The following is an 18,140-nucleotide window of genomic DNA, read 5'->3' on the forward strand; positions in this document are numbered from 1 at the left end:
TCCATTCAGTGGTGTGGGTGAACTGGAGTGCACAGCTGTAATCTCTAATGTCTTTCAGCTGATCCGATAATCTCCAGAGGCAGAACTTGATTCTGTTGTAATTCTAGCTGCTAATTCCAAAAGCAGTCACAAATGTTTCCACTCATATTCTGTCTATGGTAGATTCTTGCCCTTTCCTGGAAAATAAAATGTGTCTGTCACACCTGTGAAGTTGTTAACTGTCAAACAAGACATTCCCTCCTGCCAGACCTGACTTTCATCTAAAGTTGCCAGGGCAGTTCCTTTGCTGCTGCTCTGAGGACATCTTTAAAAAGAGAAACAGACTTTGTATTTCTCTTCCTCAATTGCAGCTCTCCATTTTTAGCTTTGATTTAGAAACCTGACTTGCTGTGTAGTTCATCTTACAACATGGCTAGAGCTCCAGTGGTTCAGTACTGCTTTTGAGGTTTTTGCTCATTTTATCATGCAGACGTTTTTTCTAAAAATAGAAATGGACTTTTTAAAATCAAAGTTGACAGTGGTATTGCTTTTTAAGATTATATGCAAAAGCTGAAGGGGCAAATGGATTTTTCATGCTGTGTTCATGCTATGAATTTATTAATTCTTTGTTCCTTAGAGCAAAGTAGTCTTTTGTCCAGCTAAAAGTGATTTTTTAATTCCTGTTGTTTTCCTTTTGCATATCAAGCACTGTGCATTTCTAGCAGTTTCTCGCTTAAATATTTTCAAGTTGCGACAGTTTACTGTTAACACCAGCATCTTAACTTTTGCAAGCAAAATAGCTCTGTGTCCTGAAGGTCAGCCTACAAACTGTTTTCAGAAGTTCTTTTTAGGAATTATTTTTCATGTCTCCAAAAGACTAGTAGAATTTCTTCATAGTATCCTGTACATATGCCTGTACAGTCTATAGTAAATTTTTGTTTTAATATGAAATTAAAATGTGAAGTACTGTTTAATTTATGTATATGGACCTACAACTTTTTTTCGCATCTTAATCTGAGTGCCTCTGCTTTATTTCCAGTGCAGCTATGGCTTTTGATGTTGATGCTCTGAACCTTCTCATTGATATTAATCTTTGAGTCTCTAAAATGCTTAGCCTTTAAGTTTGGTCACAGCCACATTTTTTCCACTCTCTTAACTGTAATACCTAGACTGTTTCAGAGAGGAATGAGGTATAATTTGCAGATTAGTCTGGAAGCTACAATCCAGAACTTGTAGAAAACAGAAAAGGAAAACACTTTCTTTTTTGTTCTTGATATAGAAACAGCTCTTTGTTAGTTTTTAGACATAAAACTAACAGGGTGTTTTGAAAAAATAAACTAGTGTTTAGCTGGAAGCAGCTTTTGTCTGCCTGTTAGAAAGAAGTACATTGCAGTTGCAAGGAAAAAAAAAAGACCAGAAGACCAAATTGATAATTATAAAAACAAGCAAGCAGGAATACAGAGAAGTGATAATCAGTTCAGGCAGTAAAATAGAAGAGCTATTATCCTAGGATAGAAAAGGAAGCAGGAATGCATAAAGATAGAGACAAAAGTAGAAACCAAAACCAGACAGTGAAGAGGTATCCGTGATCAGAAAAACTGAAGTGTATTGTCAAAAGTAGATTAGTGTAAAATGCTCTAATTAAAATACAGTTTTATAATTAACTTGTCCTGAAGACAAATAAGGAAGCTGGGAACTTCTCATTAATACATTTATGTCTGATTATGGTTCCCATAATTTTTAATGTAGCACATCAGGTAGTTCTTTGTACAAACACTGGAAAGGTGGGGGGTTTTATAATTGTTTTTGTTTGTTTGTTTTAAATAAATGAATTTATCTGGAGATACCTCATTCATGTAAAATGTTGGATCATGTGAACTTAATTCAAGGCCTTGATCTTTATTTGAAAGAAATTTAAAGCTGCATAATGTTTCATAGAAACAATTCACATATTTCATAAGAGTTTTATGAAATCTTAATGTGTGAAGTGGTCACTTTATAATGTTTTGTAACTTAAAATATATAACTTCTTGAATAGAGTTGGGTTCTTTTTTCTTCTGCAGTATTGCTCATGCAGGAAAGAAGGACATTATGCAGAATTTAACCTGTCATTTAAGTTTATCCATAATTCAGGTTCATTTGATAAACCCTCATGGGCTTTAATGGAGTAAAGAAGAACTGTTGTGATCAGTGTTAAGTTATAGAATCACCCACATTTTCTCACTTGGATTACTGTGAACTTGAAAGTGATTAATTGCATTTCATAATAAAATACAACATTTCTATCCATAAATGCGGTGGGGTTTTTTTGATGCCAAGGGTTTAATTTTTTTTTTTTCCCCTGAGCAAGACCTGATTCCTGCTTTTCCATGCTCTGAATGCTGTCATAGTATATATTTCCTTATACCAGACTGCATAAGTGTTAAGAATTCAGAGAGCAGAATACGGGATTGAGTTTCTCATCTTCCAGTCACTGACTTGGAAGTTTAGACTGGCTGGGCAACCTGGAGAACAAAGAATTGGGAAAATAGTCTTGAGCCAGTGCTCAAAAATGCAAATAAGATCACTTGGGTAACTGCTGACTAAAACTGTGGTCAGATAAAAGTATGGAAATACTGATGTACAGTTGAGTAAAAAAAAAATAAAATGATCATAGAATAATTAATGTAAAGTATCATGATTTGAAATAAAATGTTTTATTAAGCAGATTTTCAAGATATTGCATATGTAATTAATTGAGATAGGTTTCTTAAACTTGTAAGTCAATGTACTTCTGTGTTTAATGTGATTCTTAAAGCTTTCAGCTCTGTTACCTGGAAGTCAGTGAAATGGGAGACTAATCAACAGTTTGATGTTGATGCAGTAAACTAGTTTACTTAATGTAAAGGAATAATATAGTAAAACAGAAGGATTTTTTACAGAATGTGATACCACAATTCTAGCTTTAAATGCAAGTAGAATTGCTTTCCAAAGTTATGAAAACTCAGTACATTAACCCTTTAAAAATCTCTGTCTGGTTTAATGCCTTTTGTTTGAACCTCCCACACTAGTCCAGTGTCTGGACTAGTTACTGGTAGCTTTAGGAAGACTAAAGGTTTGGTATTTATGCTTAGCATTCCCTCCATGCCTATCCCTTTGAAGAGATCTCCGTGTTTTTCTTTTTATTGGTTCTTGAGGCTTGTTTGGGGAAAACACAAGTGTCTGTAAGAGGGGGAGAGCAAATCTTGAGTTTAACCTGGGAGAGTCTGTTTTGTCTTTGTTGCAGATTTGATTCAGCTTGGCTCCTTGCTTTGATGCTTCAGCTGCTATTATTGTAAAGCTTCCTGGTATCTGCAAATAACTTTAGAATTGTGAACCTGAAGTATTTGTAACATTGATCTGTGGTTCCAGTAAATAATCTGGAAGTAAAATTCAGGGAGGCGACATTTGTTTTGGAATAGTCTGTATTGACCTACTGCAAACTCCTTGTCAAGTGTCAGATTTGTTTCTTTTTAATGCAGGGAGTTTGGACTACATTCCATCTTTTGAGTGGGCAGTTTCTACTTCGGGCCACCATCTGTTAGCTGACCTTAATCAGTTTAATAATAGTCAGCTGCAGTTTTAATAAAGTTTTTTACAAAAATTGTCTGCTCAGCTGCTAAGAGGTGTGGGGAGTTACTGGACAAACAGCAATATATATTTGCCTGGAAATATTGTAGAGAACATACTTCATTATCAAGGTGTAGATCACCAGATATTGTAGGATGTGCTCTTTTTTTTTTTTTAATTGCCTTTTATTCATCTCTAGTTAATGCAGTTTTCACATTTCTTGTAATGGAGCTAGCCACATTAATACACTGATATATTTATTTTGAAATTACAGACTTAAATTTTACTGCAACCGTTTGGTCCATTTTCTCATCTGTACAGTATTGCCTGATTTTTGCTCTTTTTTTTTTTCCCCATTGAAGACATCACTTGTCTTATATCTCAGTGCATTAATTTGATTTTCCTTTGTAGCAGTCTGTATGAAAAGAAAGCTTTTTGCTTAATTGAGGCCCAGAGCTCAAACATATATGCTTCTGGAGAGAAGTTGAGGGGACCATGAGTAAATTTGTGACTCACCTCTAGAAACCTTTAGAAAAGGCCATTCCCTTCTGCTTATTCATTGATGTTACCTTTATCTTCTGCTCATTAATCTCAGTGGCTTTACAGAGCAGTATAAGGTGATTTTTGTGACTGCGGACTTTCATTCACCGGTTTATTGTTTATAGATAATTTGACAAATTGTGAAGCTATGGGATAATCTTACAAAGCTGTCTTTGCACAGAGCATACTGTTTCTAGAATCAGATGAAGAAGATGAATTGAGGGGGAAAAAAAGAGTTTTTGTCTCTTGGTTAGTGGTGAAATACTTCTAGTAAAGCATGATAGCATGTCACATGTTACTTTTTTCCACTCCAGTTTCACAGTAGTAGCAGATGATGAACTTTCACCAGTAGACTTCTTTTTTGTTTGAACAAAATATTTGGAAAGCTACCCTCTCTGGTTGCATGTTTGGAAACATAAGTAATGTGGTGTTCACTAATGCTAATGAAACCTTAGCAGCAAATGAGAGCTTTGTGGACTAAAGAGCCTAAGTAGGACAGCAAAGGCTTTGTTCTGCTGTGTGCTGAAGGAAGTCAGTTCTTCTTAATGGTATTAAATGTTGACTTCATGCCAGAAGCACCTTTTAGAAACTTCTTTTGGATGCTAGGTTAATTTTGTAGGAGTAATTACAAAAATGAGTGGAATATAAAAAAGAAATTCTTCTTGAGATTGATGATGTATTTTTATGCGTATTTGCAACTGTGTTTTGACACTGCAGCATGGTAACTGTCTCCCTCTTCACACGCTCGAGCAAAGCATGTACAACTTTTCTAAAAACAGTAGCAAGAACATCACTTTATTTGACAAAAGATTAGAGTGGAAGTGTCCAGTTGGCGTAAAGTAAGACATAAGAACAATACATTAAAATCTTGTCTTTAGTCCCTTTCCTGTCTCTTGGGTGTTTACGTGGTTCTCTGGTCAAACAGATTAGGGAAGGTGTTTGTGATTTTGGTGGAGAGTGTGATACAGAGGCTGGAGCAGAGGCTGGTGGTGGAACAAGATGGGTATTTTTGGTTGGCAGTACTTGCATTACCATGGGACTGAAGTGTTCAAGGCACTAATGGCAGTGGTTATTAGTCTGTGGTATAGGATACCAAGACCTCCAAGGCAAGATTTGAGAGCAACCTTAATCCTGTTATGTTCTTTTGTTCTTGTTGGTTGTATGTAGTTGCGTTGATGTGGTATCTCTTTAAGTGAATGTCTTTTTCTTGAGTCTTAAGCCCTTCAACATTTTATGGCATTTTTTTATTTAACTTTAGATCATCCTACTGCATGTGGAAATTGACCTTAAATTGCTAATGCTAAAGGTTGACATCACTCATTAGGTTCAGGCAAGTTACTGAATCTGTAAAACAAAGCCTCTGATAAACACCCCTTGCAGTTTTTTGTGTAAGTTAAATAAACTTTGAGCCTTATTGCTTTTCTTTTTCTACTTTTTATTTTTTAAATTTACTGTGAAGTATATTTGGATTCAGCATATATAGGACACAAACTTTGATGTTAGTTACTTGTCTTTTTGGATTACTAAATAACTACTAAAAGAATTCATTATAAATGCTGTTGTAAGCTGAAAGTCCTTGATTTTTCCACTGTGGTAGATTTTTTTAGTATAAAATGTGAATATTCATTAGACTAAAATGTCTGCAGGGCTGTATTTTGTACCTTTATTCACTCCTGCCTAATTCTTAATCCCTATATTTCCACCTTTTTTTTTTTTTATTTCAATTTGTCCTAATTTGTGTATCTTCCACCTGTTGATCAGTACAGAATACAGTGAAAGATTGGTTTCCAAGATGTTTAATGTATTAAAAATATCCCTTTTTTTTTTTTTTGAAGTGTTAATTTATTTTTTTAAACTCTTTTTCCTCTGTGTTTTGTGCCCTTGCTTTGCTATAACTTTCTTAATGGCTAAGGACAGGTTCACTTTCTTTGGAGTCTCCTTCTGGAGCTGATCATGAACTGTGTATATAGTTTTGATTTAATATATGTTTTTGATGTTGGGCAGGTTACGCCCAATTTAGTCATGCAGCTGTAATTTCTATTATTTTTCTTTCAGTGGGTAATCGTGAAAATAGTTTTTAGTATCCAATGAAATTATAACTTCCTGCATTTTAAAACTGCCAAATTTCTGTTTACCTAATACTGGTCTATGGTTATGTGTGTTGTCTTGGTGGAAAAGATCTACTTTTGAAATAAAGGATTTTGAGAGGGAAAAAAAAGGCATATTTGCATTGTGAAAGTGATCAAAGACTGCCTACAACTTAAAATGCAAGTATTTAGAGCTGTTTTTACAAAAAGAGGTAGATCTGTGCATGCGTGTACAACCTGGTATATGTATGGAGACACATGACTGATTTATAACTTGGTAACATCTATCCAAGTAGCAAGCATTCCCTCACAGCGCACAGCTCATAGGTAAATTTTTGGTGCTGCTGTGATTCTTAACTAATTCTGGGTATTTTTGTTTCCTTTTGTTTTTAAAGGATCAGTTCGATAACTTGGACAAGCATACACAGTGGGGCATTGACTTCTTGGAGAAATATGCAAAATTTGTGAAAGAAAGGATAGAAATCGAGCAAAACTATGCAAAACAACTGAGGTAAGGTTTTTTCTTTTGAAAAGGATCTTAACAATTACTTAAAATCATGGTATCAGATGATGGGCAAGTATGTAATGTCGTGCTTAATGACTGTTTTTCATTTACAGAGTGAATTAGATCACTAGTTGTTTTCATGACAGACCAGCCCAACGCAGAAAATTATTTTTGGGTGTGCACTTGCTTGCTTGTTTTTGCCTTCTCTCCCACTCTTCTCTCCCACCCTTCAGATCTTTGAACTAAAAGGGTATAAAACTTAAAATTAAAGATTCAGAACAAGGAAAACCATGGTAATTTTTTTTCACCGACTCTCAGTGTGTTTGTTGTAAAGTGCATTATCCTTATCTGCATTTGTGTGTGTGTGATATCACTCAACAATATTCAAGTCTCTGCTGCTAATTAATTTCTCATGTTGAATTGGCAAGAGGTACACTACATTGTGTTAAGAAATCTGATTGAAATGATTGAGTAGTACTTGAGAAAGCAGCAGATCTTCCTGTCCTTAATGTGCACTCTTTCCATAGCTTTTCCCTTTGGGTGAGACTGTAACCCAACCACCCTTTGTCTTACCTCTGCAGTTAACTTTGTATTGCTGCCAAGTGAAACATCTTTTAGGTCCAGTAGGAATTTCCCTTCAGGGATCATACAAGGAGAGGAGTAGCAGCAGTGAAATGGCAGAGAAGCACATTCTTCAGAATAAAGTAGGATTGATTTTTACCGTAAGGTGCACTCAGTGCTTGAAGAACAAAATTTAAGCTTAAGATGCTCCTGTGAACTTGGTCTTCACCATAATCTTTGCCTTCACTGTAAGCTTTGCTGTCTTGAATTCCCGTGGGGATTCAGCTGAAGCTGCTGCCTAGCCCTTGTCAGACTGAAACTGATAGCAGCTTCTCTCCTGTGGTTTCTTCCATCATCTCATCATTGACAAACTAGATTGTCACCAGATAGAGAGTTGAGAAATCCTTCCTCATAAATACAGTAATGAGGTTAACAGCTGAGGGTATGGATGTTCATGAGGCTGCTTGTAATCTTTTTGATTTCTTTATCAGTTTCTTTTGATCCAGTTGTGTATATTCACTTAACATAATAACCCATTACCTTACTGAAGGAATATTTTCCTTAAAAGGAAGAAAATAAATAGCACATTTCCTAAGTTGGTGTAGAAGTAGTTCAGGAGGTAAAGAAAATTTGGAAGCGTGCACAGCACAGTTAACAACCCAGTTTTGATTTGTTTTCAGTTGTCTGTTTAAAAATAGAAACATTTTATTTGCACAGATCTATTGACATCTCGTCATTAAATAGTATGAGCAAATACCTTTTGCTTAATTGTATTTAAAGGTTCATTCCACAACTAGCAAAATGAAACACCTCATTATTACTTCAGGATTTGACTAAAAATGGGAAATTTTCTCTGTTCGGCATTTTACTCGGGGTAAAATTTTTGATTTTTCTTGAAGTGTCTTTCAAAAATGAAAGAGCTTTGTCGAGTATCCCTTCTGGCAGATGGCTGGACTGACTGTCTATGTGCAGTAAGTATGACAGTTTTGGGAAGCACAGGTCTTGCTGCACACACGTTGTACAGTGCATGCATGCACTTCCTGCCTGCTGCCAACGAGGGTCTGGACAGCACACAGGGTGACTGATTTTCTGCCAGTAGACCAGTTCATGAAGCTGCTCTTCTCTGTATATTCTTTGGGGGAGACTTGATTGTTTCATAGTGAACTGTCTTGTGATAACAAGTTGATTTCAGCCATCGTTGCCCTTGAGGGCGTTCACCATTTTTAACCATGTAAAACAGTCGTGAGGCCCAGGGTAGGTTGAGATCAAGCAACATTTTTACCAGAAGGATCAGCCATTCTGCAGCTAGCTCCTGGGAAGTTCTGATGTGGGACGGACTGTGGTTCTGGTGAACTTTAATGCTGGCAGCAGATGGCCTGTGAGATAGATATTAATATCTCAGATGGAAATTTCTAGTAGATCACTGTTTTTTCCTTTTGTAATGAAATATAATCTGAAAAACTAAGTGTTGAGAATCTTTTCGTAATGAACTTTATAACTGAATTTAATTATGCCCTTGTTTAGTAGATTTTTAAACAGTATGGTGAGTGATCACCTCTTGGTAGTTCTGTGGCTCTCTTAGTACTTGGGTGGGAGACCAAGAAAAAACAAGTTTAATCAGGAAAATAGTGCTAGTGATGTATGCTGGTGTTGTTTTCTGTCTCTTGGGTTCAGTGTGGACCGTGAACATTCTGTTGAGGTCATTGATGGAGCTTATTCTTATAGACTTAAATCCAATGATGAAAACTTGAGTGAATTTTTCATAACGGTTTTCAGTCTGTGTCCTGGCAGAAATTCATATTCACTTTGCTTATACCCTTGCATTTTGAAAACTTTTTTTTTCTTTATACTGTCACAACTTAGTGATGAGGCTTTCCCAGGTGCAACAGCTGTTCCAAGTCTTCTAGGAGATGACAAGTGATGCATGTACAGCATAGGAGGAACTGTTTGAGTGAACTCACTATATTCTTACTGTATGCAGTTATTGCAGTTTATATTTGCTGAGTAATTCCAGAAATGATAGCTGGTAAGAATCATGTCCAAATGCTGTTTTTAGTTTACAAGTAATTCCTTGCTATTCTTCTTTGATACTGAAAAGAGAAAAATTGAAATCTTCTGTCTAGAGGGCTTATCTTGTCTTTGCAATGTACTTCGTTCTGCAAAAAGGCAACTTTAATTTAATTTTCTTTGAATTCTCCTTTAAGTTAGATCAAAGTTTTTTGTAGCATAGGTCTCAACTAATGTATTATGTTACCCCAAGGATTGCAAAGGTTATTATAGGCTGTTATTGAGTTACAGGGATGTGAATCAGGACAGACATATTGCAGTGTACACTGTAGATTAACACATTTCATTTTAATGATATGATTGTTTACTTTGTTTATATTTTCTGATTGGAAGAATTTAGATTTAGTATGTGCCAAATTACTGGGCTCTTGGCTGAAGTTTTAAATTGAATTCTCAGATGCTGTTTTTGATCAGCATTGTTTCTTAAAATGGGCGAGGCGAAGGTCTGCTTTGTTTACTTCCACATCATCACACACAAAACAATTCTGAAGGTTCACTCCCTTTTTGTCCTGTCTGAAGCATTAAGACACTCGAGCAGACAGAGGAGCTCTTTCTGTGATGTTAGGCAGTAATACAAGTTATACCTGCACTTGTAGATGAAACTACCATGCAGAATAAAATTTCTGACTGTGGTCAGCTTCTCCACTGTCAGTTTAAAGCAAATAGCGATGATTGTTCTTGAGCTGTTTGTTGTCCATTAAAATTGTACATTGTGATCTCTGGAGGTGTCTACTTACTCTGAGAAAATTGTTTTTCATGTTCCTCCTGCATACTATTGTGTATAAGTGGTGTTTTTTCAAAATATGGTATTAATATATGCATATGTCTAGTCAAATTGAGACGTAGTTTCCACATTTTTATATGCAGAATCCTGGAAACATTATTTAAAATGGGTGTAAGCTCGAATATAAAGTTGGGAATACAGATTATCATTGTGATAATTTCTCAAATCTCTCTTCCTTTGATTGGAGCTGAGAGTTTACACTGTTGCTTATCTAAATATGGTTGTGCCAGGTTTTTTATAGTGATGTTTCTGCAAGCCTACACGTAGGAGTTCTCAATGGTTCCAAGAATATTCAGTTTTGTAAACTCGAATTCCAGGTTACAATTTTTTAAGATTCATTGCTTCAGTTAAAGCTGCTTCTGATGAGATGTTACTAAATACAGTTGTCATTGTTTTCACCCAGTTCATAATACTGATGCTTAATCACCAAAGTCATCAGAACCGTATTGAAACTATTACTTTACATATAAATATGAAATGCCTTTAAGTACTCAGTGCAATTTTAGTAACTTGTGAAAGCAAAAAAAGTTTGTTCCCAAGCTCATTTGTTGTATAATATAGAAGCTGTAGAGGTTTAGTGTAAGCAGATACCACAGTACCGGAACCGCTGCCTTAATAGAAATTGTATAGTTCTGATGATGCTGCTCCTGTTCTTTGCATTCTGTATTAATTGATGGAAGAAAACAAAGTTTTGAGTTGATAAACACAATTTTTGCACACATCTGTTAAATTTTGTGGGGACATTTTATGTACATGACTATAAGTAATTTTAAGTTAATAACTGGAGTGCTTTTTGAAACTTCTGCCTATGTGACTGAGATGGTACTTCTCTTAAAAATCAGGTTCCTGTCTCACTGGTGTTGACCTGAGACCAAGAAAAAGTGTTGATAAAACTACGGGGGCAACACAATTGCATGGGGTTAAGTCTTATATGAAATCTGCCTTCAGATGACTGTAAGAGACAGAGTGTGGTAGAAGTTGTCTACATTGTACTTCCAAAGGGGATTAAAGTGTCATCAACGACACTTTTCTAAGGAAGCATAGAGCAATTAATCTTGTAGATTTGGTTCTGTTCTGATGGTACACAATTACTTGTGCAGTTTTCTTATAAACTAATTCAGATCCATATTGGGATTCTGAGGATTAGGCATGGATTTAGATAAAAATGTTAGAGAATGTTACGTTCCCTTAAAAGTTTCAATTGGCTCCTCTTTGAAATAGTGCTTCACTCTTCAGATCCACGCTCACACTGGCTGCTTGTTAACCTATGCTCCTGCAAAGATTTAAATTGAATTTCTCTGGTTTTATTAAGTGTTGGTATTCACTTCCTGGAAAAGCCACTTATGCTTAATTGTTCACACGAACACTGGCTTTTTCTTTGATCTTTAAATTCTGCATTTGCTTGTCTTTTCATATTTGTTGCCTTTGATTATTGTATCTTGTGCTGTTATTGAACTTTAAATCCTGATCGCGCAGTGTCTCAAAACCACATGTTCCTTTGATCCCAAGGTAGACAGAATTGACTATTGAAACTGTAGGAGAAAGGATTATATAATACTTTTCTCTCTAGAAATAGTAAACAATTGCATTAAAGAATGAAAGCAGAACAGAAATTATCATGCCAGTAAATGATCTATATTTGTGACCCTTTCCTCCTTTATTTGTGACCTCTCTCTCTCTTTAAACTATATGGATTCAGTAAGTCATTACTTTTCTCATTTTTAACAACTCTGAAAACCTTCCTGTGAAAAGGCTCATGTGTGGTTGCTTAGCTACAGCATTGTATGTGTGTTATGCATTTCACTGTCTGAATAATAATAAGGTGAATTTTAGGAGTTTCCTATTTGTTAATAAGCACTGAGAAGCAAAGCAGAAATGTAAGGGAAAATGGAACACGGAAAAGTTACTTAATGAATATTATTGGGGTTTTTTTCTATTACTCAGGTTTATGCATTTTCCTATCAAAATGTCTGCCTTCAATCCCTACCAAGTACCAAGCAGAATGTTACAACAGGCAGTGGATTCCGGTGATAGCGAGAAGAGATTCTTGCTTGAACATCAGTAAGAAAGTTACTATAAAATGTGTAGACAATTTTTAAAAATTCAGTGTTTATTCTGTTTCTTAGTATATTTTGATATGAAGAGGATTTGTCTTATCATAGTTGCTTTTTTGGTTGTAGTCTCAGAGGGTATGGAAACAGACAGAAGGTCTGAGCTTGCTATTTCCACGCCAACTCCCTGCTCGTATTTTGGTATATACTTCATGGCTGGACATAATCTCACTGTGTACTCTTGTATTGTAGAGATGACTTCCAGATACGTGGATTTGAGAAACTGCACAAGGTTATTTTAGATGAAAGCAAAATTAGCACCCATGTTTTAATGGTAAGGTAGTTCATAGTTTGTAACAACTAAAGTTACACAGAGGCAGTGGGATGAGGTACACAACATTACGTGAAAGATTTTTTTCTCCTAGAATCTTCTCTTACTCCTCTTTTCCTCTTTTTTTCTGCATTTTATGATAAGCAGATTATTTCATATCAGTGTTATCAGAAATTGGACTGTGATACTGTGTTAAGTGCTGGTCCTATGGATTGTCTTTTAGAGATTGGCTTGGTCTCTAAAAGCATGATATTTGTAACACTGGTGGTAGGGCAAACTGTAAAATCTTTTTTTCTGCAAAGAGACGTTGCCTCCTCTGTTCTGGAAATGTCCTTTATTGAAGATGTGGAGATTCTGTGGTTAAAACCATCGACCTGAATCTGCATTTAAAGCTGAATTCAGACATGGAGTTTTGGGCTCATGGGTACAGCATACAGTGTGCACTGTCTGTATGTTACACAGTGATCATACATTTGCTTTGTTCTTGTCTGCAAGCTGCTTCTGCATGTGTGCAAATGATGTTAAATAAAAAACTCGTTATTTTATGTCTAATCACTGCGCAATAGAGGTTTTAAAATATTTTCATATTGTTCTAGGTTGAAGTGACTTAAAACTTTGAAAATGCCATGGATTTCTGTCTTGTGTTATCTAAAGGACGCTTGTAAGATGACAGAGGGAATAGATTTGTTCCTAGAAGTCATTAAAAAAAAATAATTTGTTCATGTAGTTTTCTATGTTCATGTCTTCTCAAAAGACACTCTAAAATAGCGTCTTTTTTTCATTCTTCCTTAATAGGAATCTCGTTAAGAAGTACTGTCCTAAACGTTCACCAAAAGATGAGGAACCCAGGTAAAAATGTGCATTTCAAGTTCTATGTATAAACAAACAAGGACTGACAGTGTGTGCTGTCCTTTTATGTATTTTTCTTTTTAAGATAAAGTATTGAATTGGCTAAGACAACAAAAGAATTCTGCTTGACTTCTTGTAGTTCTGCAGTGATTCTTAAGCATGAAACTTTTGTTTACGCCTGTTAGTATTTTAATGTAGTAAACATGGCAGGTTGTACTTGCTCCCTTCCAAATTAATCTTTAGGTAACTGAAATTTTGAAAGCAGAAGTTTAGCATGCTGTGTACAGTCTAGTATTTGGGTTTTTTTTAAAGAAAAGCAATTATGTGTCCTTAGGCTTTGGTTTTTTTCTTGGTTTAATAGTGTTTTCCAGTGCATTTTTATGGCAATACAAATGTAGCTATGCATCTGTATTCTGAGACTCGAATGCACACGAAATTGTCATGTTTCAGGCAAGAAGAGCTTTTAAAATGCTGACTTGCTTTGACTCTGGAGGCCAAATAAGTGAATGTCTAATGGTGGAGGAACAATTCGTGCTAAACAACTTTCTTTATCAGAGATGTGCTTGTTTTGTTGTCCATGGCCATAGCCATTTTTAAAATTTATTTAGAAAAGGACAATACTTTTTTTTCTTTAGTGATAAGTCTTAGGAAGTAAAAAAAGTGGGCAAGTTTCAGATTGCAGCCAGAACACGTGCTGTGCAGAGTGCCTGAGAATTCATGGTAGGATTTCTTCTATCTCTTTTAACTATGTAAAGATCCTGGACCACAGGCTATAGGATTTCCAGTGCAAGGGTGGCATTTGAAATTTCCAAGAGCCAAGCCTATGGGGATGGCAGTGTTCCACAGTTATAAGAGAGAAAGATGTATATTTTAATGTGGTGCCTGTTTTTTTTTTCCTTTCTTCCCTTCCACACACACTTTCTACCCTTTGCCCCTCCTCTTCCCCCCTTTTCAGTGCCAGCCATAGTGGCACCTTACTTCCAGCCAAGAGGTGGGCAGGCAAACAGGCAGCTGTCTCCAGAGCTGATAGCAAACTTGTTCTGTAGAACATCCATCGGGATGCATATGAGTGGTATGATTGGCATGTTCCACCCTCAAGACTACCAAGCACATCATCTCTGCAGCAAGTTCAGCCTCCGAGCCTAGGGACGTATGTATCCATTCCCAAGCTCAGGCCTCTCAGTTGGCAGCTTAGGAGATACCACTATACTACAGGGCTTTCCAGGTAGTATTCTTCTTCTTTCTTTTCCATCCACAAAAACCCATATTCTTATAAAATGTGTTTGAAGAGACATTGCAACATATACAGTGCGTGCTAGGCTTAACGTAGGCTTTCCCAGCTTGTATTTCTGCTATAACTCAGTTAGCATTAAGATAAGGTTTGTTGTAAAATGTGTATTTTTTTTTTTTAATTTAATCAGGAGTACAGACTATGCAAAAAGAAGTCCGTGTAAAAAAAATTTTCTGACCTTTTGTGTATGTATGTTTGTGTGTGTGTGCTTTCTGTCAGGTTTACTTCGTGTATTGCCTTTTTTAACATCCTGAATGAGTTGAATGACTATGCAGGACAACGAGAAGTAGTTGCAGAAGAAATGGGACACAGAGTGTATGGAGAATTGATGAGATATTCTCATGATCTAAAAACTGAGAGAAAAATGGTAATTTTTACATTTTTTTATTTATAAACAGGATGTCAGAATGTATGTTTTTCAATGAATTGATGTATTTGTTTACCCAGTTTAATGAACATGGCAATCAGTTTTGTAATACATTGTAATACATTTATAAAACACATTTAAAGTTATTCTATATGTTTGTACACTGGTTTACTACAGTTATTAAACCTAAAAATTAATATATTGGGAGATAGTGCTTACTAGTAAGCTTTTTTTTGCCAGTGTAATTTTCGTCTGTGGTACTGTGTTTATGTGATTAGTAATGTCTTCCAAAGAGTACCAGTAACTTGTGGGAGATACTACACATCATCAGCTATCAACTAGAGCAGGGACTAACTAATGGTAATAATGCTAAAAGATAGGCAAGTTAAACTTATGTGTGGTTTTTTTAGCATCTTCAGGAAGGGCGAAAGGCTCAGCAGTATCTGGACATGTGCTGGAAACAGATGGATAATGTGAGTTGGTGTTTGGGGTTTTATTGCTGTTGAACTTAAATGATGTATAGTGTGTAAATGGAGGTGTTGTCAACTGTCTTGCTTAGATTTTAATGTTTAGCTGTAGTACTGAATGTCCAAGTAACTTAGTAACATCCAAAATACAGTTCAATGTATGTACAGTTCCCTGGTTAGAACAATCCCCTGTAAACAGCTTCTGTGTGCATGTTTGAGGGAAACCTTGGCTTTTATCCAGCGTAACGAGCATAAAGGAATCTATTTTTAACATGGGTACAGACTTTGGTTGCTTCTCCTTGGGCTGCTAATAATGACAATGTATTTATATGAAGATGAAATCTTAAATCAATATATTTGACTTGAGGCCTTGTTACATGAGGTTTATTCAAGCGTACCACAGACAACTGTACTTTCAGGAGGTAGAATTTTAGCAGAGAAATGCAGAAAGTGAATGTCCCTAGAACAGATTATAAGCCTCTTTTTCTTGAAAGAAATGCTTTTAAAGATAAGAAAATATAGAAATTCAGTCAAGTCTATTCAAGATACCTTCTGGTATTCTGCTGGGTTTGTGTCTTAAAAATGTATTATACCTTTGATCCAGATTATTGTGAAGCAAGACTGGAGAGGTGAATTTCTTATTTTGTTGTTGTGGTCCCAGATGAGCAGAGTCTTGCTTCATTGTCGTGTCAGAGTTTAATTCATTGTTGGAGGATCAGAGTAGAGGCAGATGTGGAAGTTATAGATGCTGTCACCCTTCAGCAAGAAATTCCCAGAGTTCAGCTCAAACAGTCAGTTTTATTTCCTTGAGTGCAAAGTCAGTCTTTTACATGCACACAGCCCTGAAGGGGCACGTGAAGCTCATTTGCCTGACTTTGCACTGAAGCAGGAGAGCAGTGCTCGCACAATCTCTGTTGCAGTTTGTCTCTAGAGATGCTGAATTCTTGAGCTGCAACCATTTTTCCTACAGCAGTTGTCTTGACAACAACCGGATATATTGAGCATCATGTACATTGAATACTGTTGTCTGTGCTACTTACAGCTGTGCCAGTTGATGTGAATATTGATGATGATTGTAATGTATATATATCCTTCAGACTACCTTCAAAATAATTTAGTTGAATTTACTGCAGTAAAATTGATCACTGAAGAAGGAACTCGAAAATTTTGCTCATACAGGTTCAGGTTTAAGTTTTCTGCCCCATAACTTTTATTTAGGTTATTGAAGTCAGGCTAGAAAGTGGACTTGTGTGATTATTATAAACTGTGGCTCTTTGTAATGGACTATTGTGTATTTTGTACTTTGTAGCATAATTGCAGTTTCCTTGCTGATACTTCAAGGAAATAAGTTCTAAATAGAAAAGTTGAAAATTTTTTAGATCTAGTTGCTGTGATAACAGTGTGCTTATTTAAAGGTACTTAGTGAATTTAAGATACTTAGATGGAAGCTTTGATGTTTAGAATTCAGAATTAATGTATGAAACTGAATGGGAAAAGTGGTTTTTGAAGCAGTAGATTTGTGCCTTTTGTAGAGCAAAAAGAAATTTGAGAGAGAATGCAGAGAGGCAGAGAAGGCACAGCAAAGCTATGAACGACTGGACAACGACACTAATGCGACAAAGGCTGATGTTGAGAAGGTAAGAGCAGTGGCCTTTATTAAAAATATGTTGTTTGCATGTTTATCATCACTACTGGAACAACATTCAAGGAGTGTATAAAATTGTGTATAAAATATACCTGCTTATTATGTGCAAAATCAAAGTTATAGTGAAATGTAAGACAGCATGGGAAGGGAGGATGCTTCATTAGTCTCGAGACGATGCTGCTTAGATAGAATCAGAATAGTTTGACTTGGAAGGGATCTTGAAGACCCCCATCCAACCTGGCCTCGAACACTGCCAGGGATGGGGCATCCACAGCTTCTCTGGGCAACCTGTTCCAGTGCCTCACCATCCTCATAGTAAAGAATTTTTTCCTAATGTCTCATTTAAAAGTGCCCTCTAGGAGTTTGAAGCCATCCCCCCATGTCTTATCACTAGGACCCTTGTAAAAAGTCCCTTTCCAGCTCTCTTGTAGCCCCTTTAGGTACTGGAAGGGGCTCTAAGGTGTCCCCAGAGCCTTCTCTTCTCCAGGCTGAACAATCCCAACTCTCTCAGACTGTCTTCATAGGAGGGATGCTCCAGCCCTCTGTTCTTTTTTATGACCCTCTCTGGACTCTCCTCAACAGGTCCATGTCCTTCCTGTGCTGGGAGCTCTCCAGGCGGGGTCTCACCAGAGTAGAGGGGTAGAGTCACCTCCCTTGAGCTACTGGTCACGCTGCTTTTGATGCAGCCCAGAACACAGTTGGCTTTCTGGGCTGTGAGTGCTCATTGCAAGGATCCCCAGGTCCTTCTCCTCAGTGCTACTCTCAATCCATTCTCTGCCCTGACCCAGGTGCAGGACCTTGTACTTGGCCTTGTTGAACTTTGTGACGGTCCCTCTGGATGGTTATGATGACTGTCTTCCTTAAACAAGAACCCTTTTGATGTTTGGTATCTTGTAGTATATATGTTCAGTCACTTCTGTGTTTTTTAGAATATGCATTTAAGCAGGGTGGCTAAGGGAGCTAAAATGATCATTGCTTTCTCTGTATGCAACAATTGGATAGAGTGTCAGTAGATATGAAGTCTCACA

The 18,140-nt window shown here is 36.5% G+C and overlaps 1 protein-coding gene across 4 annotated transcripts in view; it reads left to right on the forward strand.

Moving 5' to 3' along the window:
- The window catches only part of FNBP1L (formin binding protein 1 like), a 56,357-nt gene that overhangs the window by 20,969 nt on the left and 17,248 nt on the right, over window positions 1-18,140 (forward strand). For all 4 annotated transcript variants that reach the window (XM_032696737.1, XM_032696735.1, XM_032696736.1 and 1 more), the window contains exons 2-6: window positions 6,590-6,705; window positions 13,289-13,342; window positions 14,853-15,000; window positions 15,411-15,473; window positions 17,000-17,104. In XM_032696737.1, coding sequence (XP_032552628.1) covers window positions 6,590-6,705; window positions 13,289-13,342; window positions 14,853-15,000; window positions 15,411-15,473; window positions 17,000-17,104 — 486 coding nt within the window. The remainder of the gene's footprint in view (window positions 1-6,589; window positions 6,706-13,288; window positions 13,343-14,852; window positions 15,001-15,410; window positions 15,474-16,999; window positions 17,105-18,140) is intronic.

Source organism: Chiroxiphia lanceolata, chromosome 9 (assembly GCF_009829145.1).
Source record: "Chiroxiphia lanceolata isolate bChiLan1 chromosome 9, bChiLan1.pri, whole genome shotgun sequence".
Taxonomy (NCBI): domain Eukaryota; kingdom Metazoa; phylum Chordata; class Aves; order Passeriformes; family Pipridae; genus Chiroxiphia; species Chiroxiphia lanceolata.